Source organism: Dermacentor silvarum, chromosome 2 (genome assembly GCF_013339745.2).
Source record: "Dermacentor silvarum isolate Dsil-2018 chromosome 2, BIME_Dsil_1.4, whole genome shotgun sequence".
Classification (NCBI taxonomy): Eukaryota; Metazoa; Arthropoda; class Arachnida; order Ixodida; family Ixodidae; genus Dermacentor; species Dermacentor silvarum.
Window position 1 is genome coordinate 235,402,184 of NC_051155.1, and position 19,128 is coordinate 235,421,311.

Sequence of the window (19,128 nt, forward strand, 5' to 3'; positions counted from 1 at the left end):
TATAGAGCTCTAGTTATACATACGTTAGTGCGCAAATGACGTTCACAAGTCACATTTCACTCTAATACTACGTTTTATCTTGATACGCCCGATAATTCTGAAGCGACGCACTGTTATATACACAAGAGAGCTCTCAAACAGAATTCACAGAATTTTGACAATATCCCGCAAAGCCCATGTATTTATGCCACAAATTTGTAACTTTGTCCCCGTGTCACCCACGACAAATTAACCCTCACATCCCCTTCAAATTTGCCAGGACTGGCTCCAGGGAGTTTCTCCATTAATTTCCGTCGACATTTTGCGCTGACGTCTCAGAGCGTCTTCGGGCGAAGTTTTCTACACCATCCATTTATTAGAGCTCGCTGTAACACATTTCGCTGTGTCGTGCAGCTGTTGCCCATGAGGACGCAGGCGGACACTTTCGAGGTGTCCGCCAGTTCTCGTGAAACGTGGCGATCACTGGAGAATATAAATATCCGACGGCAGTGAACGTGCGATTCGCGTACACCGCAGGTGGCAGAGCCTAGGCGAGGCGCTCCGCTCTGGGCTATCCTCGCTCGAACGCCGCGGCAAGAGTAGAGGCCGCTGGTGGCGCAGCGGAAGCACCTGGCGCCCCTACGACTACGGCGAGGAGGTGCGCATGTCGCTGGACTGGGCGGCCGACCCCTGCGATGACTTCTACCGATTCGTGTGCGGCCGCTGGCGTAGCAGCCACCCGGGACTGGACAACGAGTTCTCACGCCTGCACACGGACCTGCTGTCGGCCGCCATCCACAAGCTGGCGCTCAGCAGACACAGTACGAACGAGCGCGAAAACACGCGCGCACACGCACAAAGACAGACGGTATCCCTAACTCTCTTCTTGCACGCTATATTCTATGGACATCGCGGTACCCAAAGCGTTAACTTAGGGTTATGTTTCAGAAATTCCTTATACTCTGGCCATGTCCCAAGCTCGTGGAAAGCAGCTAAAGTTTAGCGATTGTACAAATCAGGTGATAAACAGTTTTTCTCTAATTAAAGACTAATATCGCTTACTCCATACTGGTGTAAAATGCTTGAGCATATAATTCGTAAACGAATTACACAATTCTTTGACTCAACATTCTAAACTCTCTTGTCTTCTGTTCTGCCATACATGTGTTGCTATAGGGAGATTGAGGTTAAAAGAACCTCGGCTACTACATTTATCAATATTATGCAGCAAAAACTAAAGGAATAAATGATAATGCTAAAGTAAATAAATAAATAATAACTTTAGTAAATAAATACTAATTGAATGAAAGAAAGATAAAAACATCGCAACAGAGAGTGCACTGACGTCTGTCCATGTCGCGACCCGAATATATTTGCACTTTGAAGCCCTTATACGTTAGTTCAAGGTGCTTCGTGCACTAAACAGATGTTCGGTCCGGACACATGCCTCCGTTAAAAACATAATTCGCCCCTTCCTTGAATTCGCCTACGGGGTTTGGTACTCACTCAAGCAGTGTGAAATAAGTTCACTGAAATCTGTGCAAAGAAAATCTATTCGTTTCATCCGCCATAACTATAGTAGCAGTTTTTCACCGACACAGTCCATTCTTATTTTTGATTCATCATCATCATCATCTGCAGCAGCAGCCTATCTTTATGTCCACTGCAGGACGAAGGCCTCTCCTTCCGACCTCCGATTACCCCTATCTTGCGCTAGCTGATTCCAACTTGCGCCTGCAAATTTTCTAACTTCATCAACTCACCTAGTTTTCTGCCGTGCTCGACTGCGCTTCCCTTCTCTTGGTACCCATTCTGTAACTCTAATGGTCCGCCGGTTATCCATCCTACGCATTAGATGGCCTGCCAAGCTTCATTTTTTTCTCTTAATGTCCATTAGAATATCGGTTATCCCAGTTTGCTCTCTGATCCACACCGCTCTCTTCCTGTCTCTTGAAGTTATGCCGAACATTTTTCGGTCCATCGCTCTTTGTGCGGTCCTTAACTTGTTCTCGAGCTTCTTTGCTAACCTCCAAGTTTCTGCCCCACAAATTTTTTGTTACTACAGTTTATATCACGCAGGTTCTGGTACACTGCGTGAGAAACACGGAAACCGAGAAAGAGGTGTCAGGTCGCTGCGCGCTGAATTCGCGTGATTGCTACACGGTCAAAGCTTCCGTGTGCCGTGCAAAATTAGGTACTCTCGAAACTGTTAAATCACAACCATTTTATTCTTAGGGTGCTTATGTGCGGAGCATGAGAGCGATTAGCATGAAACTACGAGATGAAATCCGGGTCTTCGAGACCACATTCGCGTTTGTACAGAGCGAAAAGATGCTCGAATGCTTACATTTTGGTCACAAGGTCGTTATAGAATTGGTACTGAGCCCTCAACAATTGTCGTAGCCAAAAGTTCACCTCCGCGACTTTAAGGAGAAACGAGCGTTACTGTTGCCAAAAATAGCACTGAAAAAGTTACTTGCACAGTTAATAACACACCTGTACCACTTTTTTTTTTACATGAAGACGCCATGCAGTGTAATAGTTCGACGAAACCTATACCAGGTGTTCCAGGGAACATTTTCCAAAATGTTTTTAACACGAAAGTGTTTTATGCCGGGGTCCACCAAGACTTCAGTGACGTATTTCCGTCACGGAAATACGTCATAGAACATAATACAAAGAAAGAAACCAGAAGAAAAAGTTCCACAAACATGCAAAATTTGGAAATCGAACCCACGACCTCTCGGTCCGCGACGATAGATCGCCGAGCGTTTAACCCATTGCGCCACAAACGCATTTGCAGAGAGCTACACAGACACGCCTTATATATCTAACACTCCTCCGTGTACCCGCGCTCTTGCTCGGGGCGGTGCCGCCGCCTACGAGCAGAAAAGAGAAGTACTGCATTATGACACTAACGCGCACCGACAGTGAACGCTTCGGTGGTCTCAGCACTACGACGCCTCGATGCCAGCATTCGAAGGGACGCTGGCATCAAGAAGCACTACCAACGCCACCTAGGTGGCGTTGGTAGTGCTTGGTAGGCCTCCGCAATTAGCTCTGAAAATGTTTCTGAAGTTGATCGCGGAGGCTGCAATTACGACGTGCTGTACGCGCTGATTTGACTCGGTGACGATTCAGTTACGTGCTTTGTCTTGCGCGTTGTATTAGTGTGTCAGTTACGTGCTTCGTCTTTCGCGTTGTGCTAGCGTGTGCAGCGTAGTGCAGCTTCCATATGCACGACGGTTGCTCATGGTCATCGACGTTGGTAGTCGTGATGGAGGAGACGTGCCACCAGGCGTCAGCGTGGGTGCATCAACGCCTAAGGGCGCTTTAGCCACAAAACACCAATAGACATTATATATCAATGTGCAATAAACATTACACTACTTCTGTGAAGACACGTTTCACTTTCGTGTTCTATACCGATTCCTATATAAGAGGGATCAACCACATTTTTTTTAAAGTGCCTGTGGCAGATAGCACAATCCAGTCCATGAGCTGGTCTGCTCAAAGAGGCGGACATTACTTGCAAAAAAAAAGAAATATTGAAACTCATAATCTACTAATTAACAGAAATTCACTAATTACATTTTTAGCTAATTACCTTATTGCACATATTGCAATTTACAACTTCTAGCCGGGGAGTTCGCAAGGCGGATCCACTTGGAACGAATTCTGAGGATGACGCCACTTTCGAGATATTAATTCCTGAACTTTGCTGAGAAATGCATTGGCGCTCCAGTTACTTTTGTGCTTCCCTACATAAAACGGCGTTTTGTTAAGACAGTAGGTTGAACGAAAGTGCATCTTTAACGCAAGTTTCACGGCGCATATCTCGTAAATGGTGTCATCCACACAATTCTTTTCAAGCGGATATGCCTTGCAGTCTCCCCCGCTAGAATTTGTAAACTTGAAATATATGCCATAAGGTAATTACTCACGACTCTCGACACTTACGACTCTCGTTATGCAGATTGTTTCAGCGAACATTTCCCCCAAATGTTTTAAAATTGCCTGTTGCCGATAGCACGATTCCAGGCACAATTAAAAACATAATTATTGTATCGTGAATTAGTCGATTATGAATTTCCATTTGGTGCAGAAATAATGTCGGCCTCTTCGAGTAGACCAGTTCGTGGACTGTAATTGTGCTATCGGCCACAGGCAATTTTTAAACATTCGGGGAAATGTTCGCTGAAACACCCTGTATAACGAGAGTCGTGAATAATTACATTATGCATAATCGACTAATGCATATTCGCCTAAATAAAAACATAATTCTTTTATTGTGAATTAGTCGATTATGAATTTCAATTTGGTGTGCAAATATTTTCTGCCTCTTCAAGTAGACCAGTTCGTGTACTGTAATTGTGCTATCGGCCACAGGCAATTTTTAAACATTTGAGGAAATGTTCGCTGAAACACCCTGTATAACGAGAGTCGTGAGTGGTTCTATTTTTGACCTACCTCGTGGGAAGGATTAATCACCAATAAAATATTCATCTACAGCAACTATCTCTTTCTTCAAGCTCAAAATGGCAGCAGACATTCATGCTCGGATAAAGAAAAAAAATTTATATAGCAACGACATTTCATTACATATATTTTATTTTTATTTATTTATTTGCGATACTGCCAGTCTCAGTGAGACCAAAGCAGGTGGGCATTGTATCAGACAGTTTTCAAAGAGAAACAAACAGGTCATACTACATAGTACAGTAAAGAAAAAAAAGAGAAAAAGCTTCCTTAACTACTGCAAAAACCACTAATGACAATGTGAAATACAATACTTTTGGTTAGTATAACAATATCACTGAGTAACAAATATAGTATTACTAGAATTTATGTAAAAATAGCGAATATATGACCCTTGTAAGATTTATATTTAAAAATTATGGGGTTTTACGTGACAAAACCAGTTCTGATTATGAGGCACGCCGTAGTGGGGGACTCCGGAAATTTGGACCACCTGGGGTTCTTTAACGTGCACCTAAATCTAAGTACACGGGTGTTTTCGCATTTCGCCCCCATTGAAATGCGGCCGCCGTGGCCGGGACTCGATCCCGCGACCTCGTGCTCAGCAGCCCAACACCATAGCCACTGAGCAACCACGGCGGGTTGTAACAGTTATATATATATATATATATATATATATATATATATATATATATATGGGTCTGGACCGGCCGCCACTGGGAGGACTCAGCCAGCGCAAGACAGGGGTAATTGGAGATCACAGGACAGGCCTTCGTCCTGCAGTGGACATAAATATAGGCTGATGATCATGATATATATATATATATATATATATATATATATATATATATATATATATATATTGTTACGGGGAGATTTACAGAAAAGGGGGTTTATTCACACTATGTACAAGAAGACTAAATGTTGGCCAACAACAACAAAGATGGCGAACCACAGTTTCACCTCTTCCTCGTCTCTTCGGCTCTACGCTTCAGCATCTTCTTTGTCTGCCGGACAACTGGCTCATAACAATATATATATATATATATATATATATATATATATATATAGAGAGAGAGAGAGAGAGAGAGAGAGAGCGCAAGCATCAAGAAGAACACACATGCCAACGTTCTCAGCAGCCTCGTCTACAAATTTCTCTTTTCTTCAAATCAAATCAACACCCCGCGTAAATAGTCGATTCGTAAACACACGTATTAGGCGTTAAAAGCAGGCTTAAGTGTATCTAGGGTGGCAGGCTGTTCAAACATTCGTTTTGGTTCGCCTTTGCTCGCAATAGAAAAAAAAAAAAGCCGTTCCAAGCTTTCTGCTTTCCCATGCCACATCCATCATGTTTGTTTGCTCGATTTTCTTTTTCCGATAGAGCTATTGTGTTATAGTTAGCACCCTGCTGCGTGGTTTTGATTTTGCTTTCTTTGTGAGATTCTTCAACGCCCGCTCCAAAATAGCGTATGCGGTCCTGCCCGACTATGTCTTTCGCACAGCGGCAGCTATTTCATTCCGTCTTCAAGACGGAATGAAATAGCTGTTTCGAGCCATTCTGTTTTCAAGACGGAATGGCTCGAAATAGCGAACAAAGAAATTGCAGTTCCTTTGGCAAAGACACCATGGTTGCACATTTAAGAAACGCCTCGAAAACAGCCTCTAGGTATACCACCAAAAAGTTTCAGCGTTCTATCGTTTCAAGCGAGCAAATAAATCGAGCTACCAAACCTCTTTTTCTAGATGATTGCATAATATACAAAATGATATTATGAGTCCCATGATGATTGATTTTTATTTATTCATTCATGGGGTTTAAAGTCCCCAAAAAACAGTGATGCTATGAGAGACTCCGTAGTGGAGGCCTCCAGAATAAATTTTACCCCCTGTGGATTGGGGAGCGTTTTCGCATTACACCGCCTCCTAAATGCGGTCGTCGCGGCGTACTGACCATAACAACGTCATAGCCACTGTACCACCGCGGTGGGTGCAATGCATAGATCGCCCAGTAAGTTCATTTTATGTCAGACGGCAAACTCCGAGTGTGCATTCATGTGATGTGTCGAGATCCCTCCACGATAGCGCTGTGGGGCGAAACTACCTGTAAAGACTGGCACTCTTTTTATGACACTTGTTCGGCTCTTTTACTTGCCGCGGTAGACCAGTGGCTATGGAGTGGCTGCTGCTGAGCTCGAGGTCGAAGGATCAAGCCTGGCCACGGCGGCCGCATTTCATTGGAGCCGGAACTTTAGGGTTACAACCTGTGGAATTGTTTTGTTCGTTCCTTTAACCAAGTAGTCCCTGCATAATGTTCACATTATATCGAGTTCAGTTCGACAGCAACAGAAACCTTCCTCACGCGCCCTTGCAGGAAACACAAAGAACCTGTCTGTTGTCGAATACGCCGGAGAGGCCCTGCGCTACTGCCTGTCGACGTACGTAATCAAGTTGCACGACCTGACGCCCTTCTACACGCTGCTCCAGGAGTTCCCATTCCGCTGGCCGTTCGTCGAGCCGGGAGTCCGCTTCGACGTCCTCGAACTTGGCGTCTCGATGTCCCTTGGTTGGGGCATACCCATCCTCTTCGACATAGAGGTAACATCTACCCCCGTTAAGTTGAACTCTTCGACATAGAATTACCATCTACCCCCGTTAAGTTGAAAACGAAAGCGATGGACGCAAGTAATTGCCGCTGAAGAGAAAGTGCGTCCTTACATAATTCAAATTTAGAAATACCGGGCGTTTGAGCGAACACTTTCAAAAATATTTAAAGGTTGCATGTGACAGATAGCACAATTCTAGTTCATGAGCTGGTCTAGTCGAAGAGGCGGACATTACTTGCACAAAAAAATTGAAAAGCATAATCAACTAATTAACAGAAAATCCCTAATTCAGTTTTAACTGCCTTGGCGTTCCAGTTACTTTAGTGCTTAAATGCATAAAACGACGTTTTGTTGAGAAAGTAGTTGGAACGCAAATGCATTTCTTCGCAAAGTTCGGGAATTAATATCTCGAAACTGGTGTCACCCTGAGAATTCGTACCAAGTGGATCCGCCTAGAAAACTTCCCGGCTAGAATTTGTAAATTACAATATGGGCCATGAGGTGTTTAGTTTAAAACTTAATTAGTGAATTTTTCAATTAGTCCATTATGCATTTTAATTTTTGTGCATGTCCGCCTCTTCGAGCAGACCAACCAGTTCATGAAATAGATTTGTGCCATCTGCCCCAGGCAACCTTTAAAAATATTTGAAAGTGGTCGCTGACACACCCTGTATATTTTCCAAAGTCTGTCCAAACTTTAAGTGAACTACACATATTTCATTCATTCATTCATTGCGCATAACGTGATAAAGCAACATTGGCAGTTTCAAGCTGAGACCACATGCTATATAGGTGCCTGTTATTGTATTTTCGCCCTGGTGCGGGACCTAGATCCACCACAAAGAGTGCAAGCAAAACAAACTCTTGTTTACATAGATCTTTTTGTCAGCAAAGCTGCCTTCAAAATTTTAATGAATAGTCCCGTCAATATATATTGATTAGGATCATGCTGGCTCTCGCATGAATCCAAAGTTAAGGAGATGCCAAACCGACATCTACCAACACTGACCTTTGATTTACATATCTGCCTGAGCCCACGAATTGAGGAGTTGCCTCACTTATGCAAATACGCCTTCTAGTTCGGAGCAGAACCTTATGCCATCATGCACTTAATGCTTGACTAGCTGCGCTCTCGAGTGTGACTGAGCGTTGCGCAAATGTCGCCACATCTGAAACGCGCCCGTTCAGTCGCATCAGATGGGCGCGTCTGGAGGAACTTATTCAGTACCGCAACGAATCCTGCACTTATGATTAAGGTATTCGCTTTGCCGAGTCTCTGTGACATCTTAGAAAAAAAAACTAGAATAGGGCACACGTACAAAAATATTCCGAGAGAACCAATCTATCGATAATAATGCAATTAATGTTCATGCAATCTAGCGACACAGCGTATTGACCAAGACACCTTTATTTAGAATCTGTTGCGTCGATGGAGTCGACATCGATCTAACGACGAAAGCGGTATGACGGCGATGGCGTGGTGATAATGGGATCACGATTCTGAAGTTATGATGGTTGTTTGGCTACAGCTTGATCACGACGGCATCATCACAGTGGGGTGACGCCCACTGTATGGCGAAGATGACGTCACAACGACGGCATGATGAGAGCCGGAAGACGAAGCTTGAAAGGCGACGTTGGATCGACCACGATCACATACCAAGTGGCCCAAGATAACAGACAAATTGCGTCACTGGGCATGAAAACGGTTAGAGACAGGTACGGGCATAGGTAACTGAAATTATGTGAAGTATCCTGAGAATGCTAATCGCATTGAAATTGTGTTGACTAACGTTTCGACCATGCCATGACCGAAAGCTTAGCAAGGGCACTTCCTCATACCTGTGCCTATTCGTTTTATACCACACTAATACCCAATGCGGAGCGGTTTTTGGGGGGTTTTATAACGTAGAGGGTCTGGGCCACCCCCTCGATGGCTATTTCTTATGTAGCATCCCGAAGCAGCGATTATGTGAGAGCGCCCTTGGGTAGATTATATGCACCTCTTTCCATGAATTAAGTCTCGTAATTGTCGTGCACCTGACCGAGAGCGCGGCTGCACCTGCTTTAACAGTAGGTACCCGGCAGCAGTCATGCTTCGCAAAGGTAGCACTTACGGTGAGTCTGAATCATTGAAAGTTGTAAAAAGCTAGTTAAGTGGTAGAAATGCGTGGTAAATTTAGTTACTACACCTGTTGTTACCTTTTTTACTACTATTTTTAGGAGTTTACTACATATATTTGTACTAATTACCACAACTTTAAATTACTTCATATGAAGCTTAATAGAAAAATACTAAATAGAGTACAGGGCACGGTGGCTCGTATAGCCATGGCGTTTTGCGACTGAGCACGATGTCGGTGGTTCGATTCGCGGCCTCGGCAGAGGTATTTCGATGGAGGCTGAATGCAAAAATGCTCGTCCATAGATTTAGGTGCACCCTAAATAGCCCCAGGTGGTCGTAATGAATCATAATACCTTCCCTACGGTGTCTCTTATAGAACACGTGTGATGCTTTGGGACAGTTAAATGCCATGATTTGATTTGATTTTGACTGATTGCTGCAACGCGTATTGTGCACTTGCGGCGCGGAAGTCGGGCACTTACATAGCAAACAAGTTATGTGCTATCGGCCAAGAAAGTTTACGGACCAAGGAATCTGACAAAAAGCTGAGTATCTCCGCAGCCTCAAAGCGCAGCCCGGTATTCCCATTTCCAGCCTCTACTGGTATATGTGAACAACATTGTGATGTACGGTTTTACTGGCTACTTTTAAAGGCTGATCGGATATTTAGCGTTTTCTGAGATCCCGTAGTCCGTAAACTTTTTTGGTGAATAGTGCATTTAGCAGAAACCACGACACCACCGCCAGTTCCAAGATAAACCATCCACGATATATGCGCTAATAAATAATATTGGCGTACAACCGCGCACGAGAGAAGCTTTTCGGGAGAATACGTCGATTGCGAATGTATCTCATATTGCACATTATCTCTTTAAGTGAATCCATTAGCTGATCGTTTCGAGTGAATCTATTAACAGATCGCTGCGTTTGTCAACATCCTATCAACGTCGATCCCGTATATTCAATCCAAATGGAATTACGGCCCACAAACAAATGGCTGCAATCTCTTGTAAGACAAGTAGGTAGGCCTGCTGGTTGAGTTGGCGCATAGTGAAGGTATGATGGTTCTACCATGGAGAAAAGAGGCGAGCGCAAGTAGAAGGAAGGCGCAGGATGAACGCTGGAATTACGAACTATGTTTTAAATTGAAGGAAATCTCACCGACCAGGAGAGGTATTCTGTAAGAGTCCACCTAGTGGACATGTCCGTTTCGTCTGCTGCTGAAGTGCTCATTGGCTGTGGTGCCTGGCTCCTGTTGAAGCGCACCCCGGCCCAGCCAATCAGAACTTCAACAGCAGACGAAACAGACATTTCCACTAGGTCGACTCTTACAGAATACCACCCCAGTGCCAGACATGCGCGAGAAAAAAAAAACAAGCAGGAGATAAATAAGGAATTCCACGGCAATGAACATCTGCTGTGCGTGGTGTCTTGTCTACTCCTAAAATTCAAGCTTTTTATCAGTGAATAGGACAGAAGGACACGCACAATTCTGGACCCAATTTTCTGATATGGAAAACTTCTTCGCATAGCGCCGATCGTAGCCAGGGACTTGGCCAGACTGGACTCTCCGCGCGTGCTGGGAACGCGTGCGAGGAGTCCAGTCTGGCCGTGGTAGGGAGTCAAATAGACTGGAAAGGGGGCTAGGTGAAGCTTTTCATATCAGAAGATTGGGTACACAATTATGCGTAAGAGAACTTTCAGTCTAACTCACTGATGAAGACCCTGAATTTTTAAACAAGACACAAAATATACCACACTCAGCACGCGTGATAACTGCAAAAAAAAAAAAGAAGCTTCCCAGAATACAACGAGAAAAATTTGTTCGTTGATGAAAGTTCATTTTTCAATTGGACGCATTGTTGTAGGACAACAACGGCAATACTTGAATACAACTTTAACATCTAATTGGTATTGAAAGGAAGGAACTCAATTCCTCACTGCCATTTCAGCTCTAGTATGCCAAACAAATATTTAGACGATGAGAAGGGAAATCCCTATAGCAACTACAAAGGTAAAAATCCATAATTTAAGGCACAGAGTTAGACCAGTTGGAATTTAGACAAGGACATGTTCAGGCGCATAAGAAAAATGAAAAGAAAGACAAAGACAAAAAGACGTGCTGGAACATTTCCTTGATACATCCAGAAGCAGCGACTTTCATTAGGCAGTTTGCAAGAGCCGCGCGGGAAGCCTGAAACACCTGATGGATCTCGTTACAAAAGTGTTTCCACTCGACACGGCAATGTTATCGGGCTTAAGACAGGCAGTCTCGCTGACTAAGCGCAACGTCAGCGCCGTAGATTCTAGAGACAGAAAGAATACCGGTATATCGATCAAAGAGAATAAACAAATCTGCGGAACATTATGACATTAACTGTGCCTGAGGGCGATGGACCTTATAATCTCGTAATTCAAATTTGCACAAGGGAAGCAGAGCCCATCGTTCATCCTAATGTAATATCGTCATAAGCAATTAGTATTTCGTGGTGGCGGCAATGTTGATATTGGGCTCATACGTTATTGCAAACTGAATAATCGAGAAAAAAACGTAACTACTTCCGATGCAGCTCGAAGTAAACTATTTATTAATGTTGGTTTGCGACATTAGCTTCAAGTCAACATGTTCTACAAAGGATTACCCAACATACACTAAATATTCCCGGATATGTTTATGTTTATACTATTACCAAACGAAAATTAGAAAAAAAAATGTAATCAACACTAATTACCCAGCTAATAAGTTCGTACGAGGCGCAATTGTCGAAGCATAAATAAATCCCATTGGAGAGCCCCGTCTTCCCCGTACAAAAATACAAACTTACGATTACAAAAAAGAGGGTAAATACTTCGGCAAATGTGTAAAAAGCTTCATGGAAGAAAGCTCACGACGTTAACGACAGCAGTACATTACGGGTATTTATATTCAGCCGAGCCAATGTAAAGACAAATTACGTCATTACCACGCATCCGCGGGGTAATGTGAGAGAGCGGCCGTGTTCACGTCATTGTCAGGTCGTCGCCGGCGACAAACAATGGGGCGCCATCGCCGCTGGCAGCATCGTCGTAAGGTTGCCTTGCGATGTTAATCTAATATTGCCTCGATACGGGTTTTACACAATAGAGCGTTTTTTGAACACGGGTATCTTGTGTTGTTTTTCCTCGTCTTATGCTATAAAATCCGCAGCGTAATGAATTCTCAGCTTAAAGTGCTGGTGCGGATGCGAGAACCTTCACTTGGAGTGCGCTTTCTGCACCAGCCCTCTAGTCGACCGGCATGTAAAGCGCGCTTTCCTGCGTGACACTTCAACTTAGCAGGCGCAATGCTGATGATAAAGCAGAGCTGAGGTGCAACCGTGGTCAGAATGGGTATCAAACAAGCGGGAAAAAATAACAGGAATGAAAATGAATTAGAAGAACTTGGGCGCTCACATTACCTCATCTTGGAAGTCACGCTTTCTCTGAGTTTGTGACACCATCTGTCGCGTGACGGCGCTTGGAATAAACGCGGAGGAAATTAAATGGGCGGCTAAAGTGCACAAATATCTGTTCCACAAAATCATGAAGCTGGGATGAAGGAACAGGTCAAGAAAGTTGGCAACCAAGTACAGGGTGATTGAAAGTGCAAAGAGACAAGCTGGCGTCAGAAAAAAGAAGAATGAGAGATACAGAGACGGTAAATTAGATGCAATGGATGGAAACAAAAAATAAAAGACCATAGCAATTTACAGATACGGCAAAAAAAAATAAAGCAGGAGGGAAAATATGTACGATAACACATAGGTCAGTGCCTTGCTATTTCAGGACCGAGCTGGCTGCCTGAGGACAAAACGTGCGAAAACATACCGGAGCAAATATTCGCAAAAGGACGAGGCGTATGTTTGCTGCAACAAAAGTCCGGAAACGACTCAGCTCATTGTAATGAAATGCCAAAATATTTTCCCAGGAAGAACCTACTTCAAGAAGCACCGGGATTCAAAGCGGATGGAAGCATTAATTGGTCAGCAGTCGAGATAAGCAAGAGACGTTTAGAGTATTGGCGAGAAAAAAGTAAAAAAAAAAATCACCGCCCAAGCACTCCGTACAGATGGTTAACTCGCGAAGCTGAAACGTGCGGCCGTGGTGCTTAGCAATGGGTAAATCCCGACGCTGTATTGAAGCGTTTCTCAATTATTGGTTACATGTTTGCGTTTCTAGTGGAACGCAAGCGCCAATGGCGGGCGGATGCTGCTAACCACGACGCCAAGCTAACTCGAGATATCGAACGCATGCGACAACGGCGAGCCGAGGAGCCGGCGGTGCGGGCAGAGCAGATACGACGCAGAGAACGACGTCACTAACGGCGCTGCCAATAGCGCGCGCGCTTGGGTGCGACGTAGAGAGCGACGTAACTGACGGCGCAGCCAATGGAGACGTTTAGAGAAACATGGGACGACCGGTTTTTCGTTTCGCCTAGCCATATACAGCTTTCGCTGTAAAAAAGATGTGCTCGCGCGCTTCGGCATTTACTATTCAAACAAGATAGGCAACCCTTATTAAGACCATGTGTAATAATTACGCCGCCAAACGCACTTTCTCGTCGAAGCGCTCTCGCCATACCGGGCGTCGCACCACAACGACACAGACTCGTATTTGTAGTTCTCGAGCAGCTGGCAGAAACGCAGGCAGGAATTACAGGTCCGGAACCTAAGCGCTCTTGCAAGCTGAAAGAGGTGTATACGGAGGAAAAAAAAACTCCCTCAGCAATTTGCCATTGTGGACGTCTTTCTTACTGTTTCAGTTTTCATTAGTTATTACAGTTATCACGGGTTAAGATAGGCTCGGTTTGAGCGGAGCCGCTTGCATGCTTACAGTGACTACGACAGAAGACGCCGACAGCCTGGGCGCATAAGGTGCTTCGCACCTAAACAACGTTGTGGGACGGACCACGTTTGTCTATGCGTTGGCGGTAAGATAATGTTCCCACCCCAGGCTCTGCTATGAGGGCCACATCTGCCGCATTGCTTCGCAGAACTAAGCGGATTACACACGGAGGCTGCTGGATGCCCAGAGTGCAGGTGCCGGCGCTGTAGCACCATCACGCGGCAATGTTCAAGCTGGCCGAGAGCACTTTAGCCTAGTTCTGGGATTATTCAAATATAAATTTTAATCACTTCGAATACAAATATTAGAGAAAAGCTACCTCCGAATATCGAATCAAAAAACGAAGATTTCCAATTGTTAAACGAAGTGAAATGTAAAGGTTTGTGTGAAGCCTGTTGGGAAAATTAAAAAAAAATAAGCTTCTTGGCTTTATTTGATACATCTAATGGCATTAGCAAATGGGTTTAAATGTAACTAAGAGTCTCGTAAGTGATAATCAGCTGAAATTTGATCATACATGGTGCAGTAATGACAATGACAGTAATTAAAAATAGGAAGAGCATATCTGTGAACTGATGCACGTAGCAGAATGTTGAGTCTGTGGAAAGACATAACTGAAATACCACATCGGCACATGTCGCCTTAAGGAATGAAAAAATTGAGACTGGCGAAACATTAAATTATTTTGACTATATTGAGACAACCAATTCCTAGGCTGCTTATGGCGAGACACCCTGTATTTTAACAGCTGGAAAATATACCCTATATTGCGGCTTGAGGTAGCGTTAGGGCAAGGAAACCACCAAGCCCATACATGAGTAGTCCGGCAGTAGGAATGAAGGAAAAAGGGTTTTTACAGTATAAACACTGGCTCTCAGATATGGAAGCCCACTCCATCAGGAGCGTATTAAACGTCTGAGTTCCCATCGGGACACACCAGAACCACTCCCACCGCACCACAGGTCTCCCCCTTTTAATTCAGTCGTCTGCTCTAGGAGACTGGAATAAGGAATCTGATGACTGTAGCTCGGCCAATCACAATCGTTGAAACAGTCGCAAAATCCCTCCTAGGACGTAACACTGTCCCGCCGGATCCGCTTCCTTTGTTGCACACTTGTCCCCGCATTCTTTAAACTGCGTGGCCATCTGGGAAATCGAGATCGTCGCAGTTCCCATGGTGTTGGTCGACTTTGGCCTCTTTCAACAATTAGTGGGCTCTGCGTGACGGTCCGCTTGTCAGGATCAGGAATAGATACAGTGGTCTTCGCGGCAATTACCGTATCCACGGATGGCGGTAGTTGTTGTCGTCTCGACGCGAGCTCCTTTGTTAACTCTTCACAGTCTATGACACGCCCGGTCGCCGCCCGGGCGCGCGCTGATGATTGGACTGACTCGTGCCAAACGTCCAAGGAATGCGCTTTTCCAGGTTAAGACGTGTCACCTACAGAAGTGGTCGCCCCAATGCGGTCACCCGGAAACTGGTGTGTCTCCGCGCCAGTTTCCCATTTCGCCCCCATTTGTTTTCAAAGATTTGAATATTCATACATCCCTATCTAGCTAATACTAAGAACCGCACAAATAGCCCGGACACAAGCAGATGAGAACACACGGCAATGTTGAATACAAGCTAGTATACTTGCCCTGAGTTCTCTGTGGTTTCGCCGCTGTTCCTGACATGAACCTTGAACAATTAGTCTAGCGGTCTAACTTCCTTCACTTTCTACTAGATGTTTTCGTTCTGTCGCAAGTTTCCTGTCTACAAGAAGTAGAATTGGTCAGGATTTGCTCCAAGTATTCGGATGCTATGCGGAGTGTAAGAGGGCACTGCTGTTCTTACATATAGTTCTGCTCAGAGTTACCGGCGTCAGCTGCTTCAGTGCCACCGAAACGAAATTTGTATTTCCTCGCACGGTTCCAGCGAATGAAGATTGGCGCAAATGAAGCCCTGTGCGGAGAATCCGGCAACGTTCGACAAATATTGGAAAATATTATCTGTTACAAAAAAGTATGTTTGCAGCTGATCCTGGGATACATTACTGCCTTTCTTCGTATACATGAAACAGCGCACGTGTCCTAATAAAACCATCTGCCAATAGGACGGCCCCTTTCCTTGTTCTCCCAATATTCCCGCGTGATTCTCCGTCCTCCAAATACCACTTCTTTCAGTCTCAGCACTCGTGTTCCATATAAAGCACTCGGCGGCAGCGTAATTCTCGAAACACTAATGGGAGTACAATGATTACCTTGCATAAGTACCTCCGCTGTTCAGCGTACTTATTCAATGACGCATACCGTTCGTTGAGAACCATCACCGATGTTCTTTTGCGATACGAATGATCGCCGCGAAAAGGCTGCGTAATTTCTATGACTTACTAACACCAACAAAGGGAGCACCTGCATATGGTCCAAATTAGACGCGTGTTTCTTTGGATTGCCTTTATTCTCGGAAGTCCGTGAAGACGCGCTGGTGCAAAATACAGCACGTGATGTTGTTGCTTTGGCAGATGTCGGAAAGTTGTGGAATAGGATAAGCAACGTTGGAAGATAGAACTGCAAAGCCTCTGGAAGCTTCGTCCTCCGCTCGCTGGCCTGGGCATTACAGGCCAACTGCAATGACATTTCACTCTGGCTCATTGAATCAATCGTGGCAAAGCTACCAGGGTTGGAAACTGCCTGTTTTTGCGTTTTTATTATTAACAGCCTTCAAATATAGCACCTAAGCAAACTACGCATGCTCCATGTGGCTAGCAGATACGGCGCAGATTACAAGCACTTAGCCTCCAAGATTGTCGACGCATCGCGTGCGCCACCTCGCGGGTGTAGCTGAGGAACTACGCCGGTTCTCAGCGGTCTAGGTTGTGCGTAATTTCTGGCGAGCAGTATTGGTGGTGTCCTTCTCTCTTTCTTTCTTTCAGTTTCGGTAACTGAAAACATTTATCTTTGCCGGCTTTCCACTGCACGAAGGCTGCTTTACATCTATCGCCCCCTGAAACTAGGCTTTTACACGACCTAAAATGTATTCGCATGTAGGTGCAGAAAGCTTCTGTGCAGGTTGCCTACAGCCGTAACTTGAAGTTATTCAAGAAACTGGTGCCTTGAGCTGAGGCTGCGCGGAACTTGCGACATTGGATTCTAACCCCGAGAAACCGAGTTGAGCTTTAGGGAGAAGCCGGAAACACTTCATGTTTCAACCTTCGACATTATCTTCTTTTTAAGTTCTTTATTGAATAAAGCTTGTATCCAAGATTGTTGAATGAGAGATGTGACATTAAAATTCATAGTTGGTTGCTGGGCTTTTTATACTTAGAGCGCGCATCAAAACTCCATGCAATTAGCGCAAGAAGTTCATTGATCCAACCTTCACGCTTCGCCAGAAATGCGAGTGGGGGTGTTCTTTATATCTGTAAAATCTAAATAAAATAATAAAGAAACCAAATCATGGCATGTAAGCATGGTAGAAATGAGAGCAAGGGGCCTCGTGCCTTAAAAGCTAAGTAGAGGTTAAGCACCTACCAGTTGATTTAGATTAGGCCAAAACTTCCCTGTTGGACGCGTCACATTGAAACACAAGCAGCACATTGATCATGCTGCGTACCAACAAGAAACGCTAACCAAGTGTTCAAGGATTACGATACTTATGAGTACAGGTCACCGTTTAAAGCGACAACGCTACGGGCGTATTTTTATCGTAACTCCTGTCTCTGGTTTTTTTTTTCTATCTGATAAATGTGTGCCCTCTTTTGCTATGCTGCAGGTCATGCATTTAATCAGAATTCCTTTAACACTGCCTCCGCACGCTGCAGTATAAGTGCCCACTAGAGCTTCGTGCCGCAATTCAGCATGTTTGCTCAGCTCAGCACTGCATTAAGGGACATTGGATGGAGTACTCAAGGAAGCCGAGTTTACAGAACCTTAAAGTTCATATCCGTGCCTTATGCCGAAGCGCAAGACCTACTCATCTCTTCTTGTTTTTCTTTTCTGGCAAGCTTAGATAGGCCTACACAGGACTAGGTTAACAGAGTAAACACAGCTTTTAGTGCTTCAGCACTCAACGCAGTTTCATTGAACGCACTTTTGGAAGAAAATATAGGTATCGCAAGAAGGTGCAGATTTGAATTGATCAGTAGTGGGCCAACAACAGAAGCCTCAGCATAGAGCCAGCGTTCCGACAAGTAGCCCTAGTTTTTTTTTTTTTTTTTTCTTCTTTTTCTTCTTGATGTTGGGGTTATCTGCCAGAACCCTGATTTAATTTTCAGGCACGCCATATAGCGGGGGACCCGGAAATAAGTTTGGACCCTGGGGTTCTTTAACGTGCACCCAATGCTCGGCACACGGGCGCTTTTGCATTTGGCCCCTATTTAAATGTGGCCGCCGTGGACAGCATTTGATCCCGCGACCTCGTGCTTAACAGTGCAACGCCGTACCCACTAAGCCACCACGGCAGGTCCGGAACACGTCTTCAGGAAACGTTTGTCCCGTGCTAAGATTCACCTCATACGACCACTCTTTACCAAAGCAGCTTTCACTGTTCTTTCTTCTCTTTCTCACTTTTTTTATTGCGATAGCAATTATATGGACACTTCAACCGGATTTCTGCCGTCGCCGTCGCCGTGAGGTTCCCTATAGATAAAATCTTCGCCGCGCGCCGTATGCCCGAACGGAAGCGTGCGGGGACGCGCGCTATCACGGAGCGCGAACGCACTCAATCACCCGCGCGCAAGCAAGGATGCGGGAAGCCAGCGCCGGAGGGAGCGGGGGGGGGGGGGGGGGGGGGGTGCGCACTTTTACTCTGCCAACAACCGCGCTCGTCGCTCGCTCGCCCGCACCGTCTATCTCCACACGGCTCTGACCTTTATGCGCCGTGCATTCGCCGCTCAGTTTCCGTTGAAGCGATAGACCGCACGTACCTTCGCCCGCTGCGGCGTATGCGCTTGCTGCCAGCGTTTTGACAGTCGTTGTCTGCAGTCATTCAGTGTGATCTACTCATGTTTGTTTGTGCGCGCTCACACCACAGTTAGTAATAGTCGGGCCACATTTTCCAACGCACGCTACACATGCAATGCTGACCGGATCGGCAGT

The 19,128-nt window shown here is 45.1% G+C and overlaps 1 protein-coding gene across 1 annotated transcript in view; it reads left to right on the plus strand.

The window, feature by feature from the left end:
* Positions 1 to 19,128, plus strand: part of LOC119440752 (neprilysin-1-like) — a 129,859-nt gene that overhangs the window by 32,262 nt on the left and 78,469 nt on the right. Inside the window, exons 2-3 of the mRNA XM_049663043.1 lie at positions 517 to 800; positions 6,830 to 7,053. Coding sequence (XP_049519000.1) covers positions 517 to 800; positions 6,830 to 7,053 — 508 coding nt within the window. The remainder of the gene's footprint in view (positions 1 to 516; positions 801 to 6,829; positions 7,054 to 19,128) is intronic.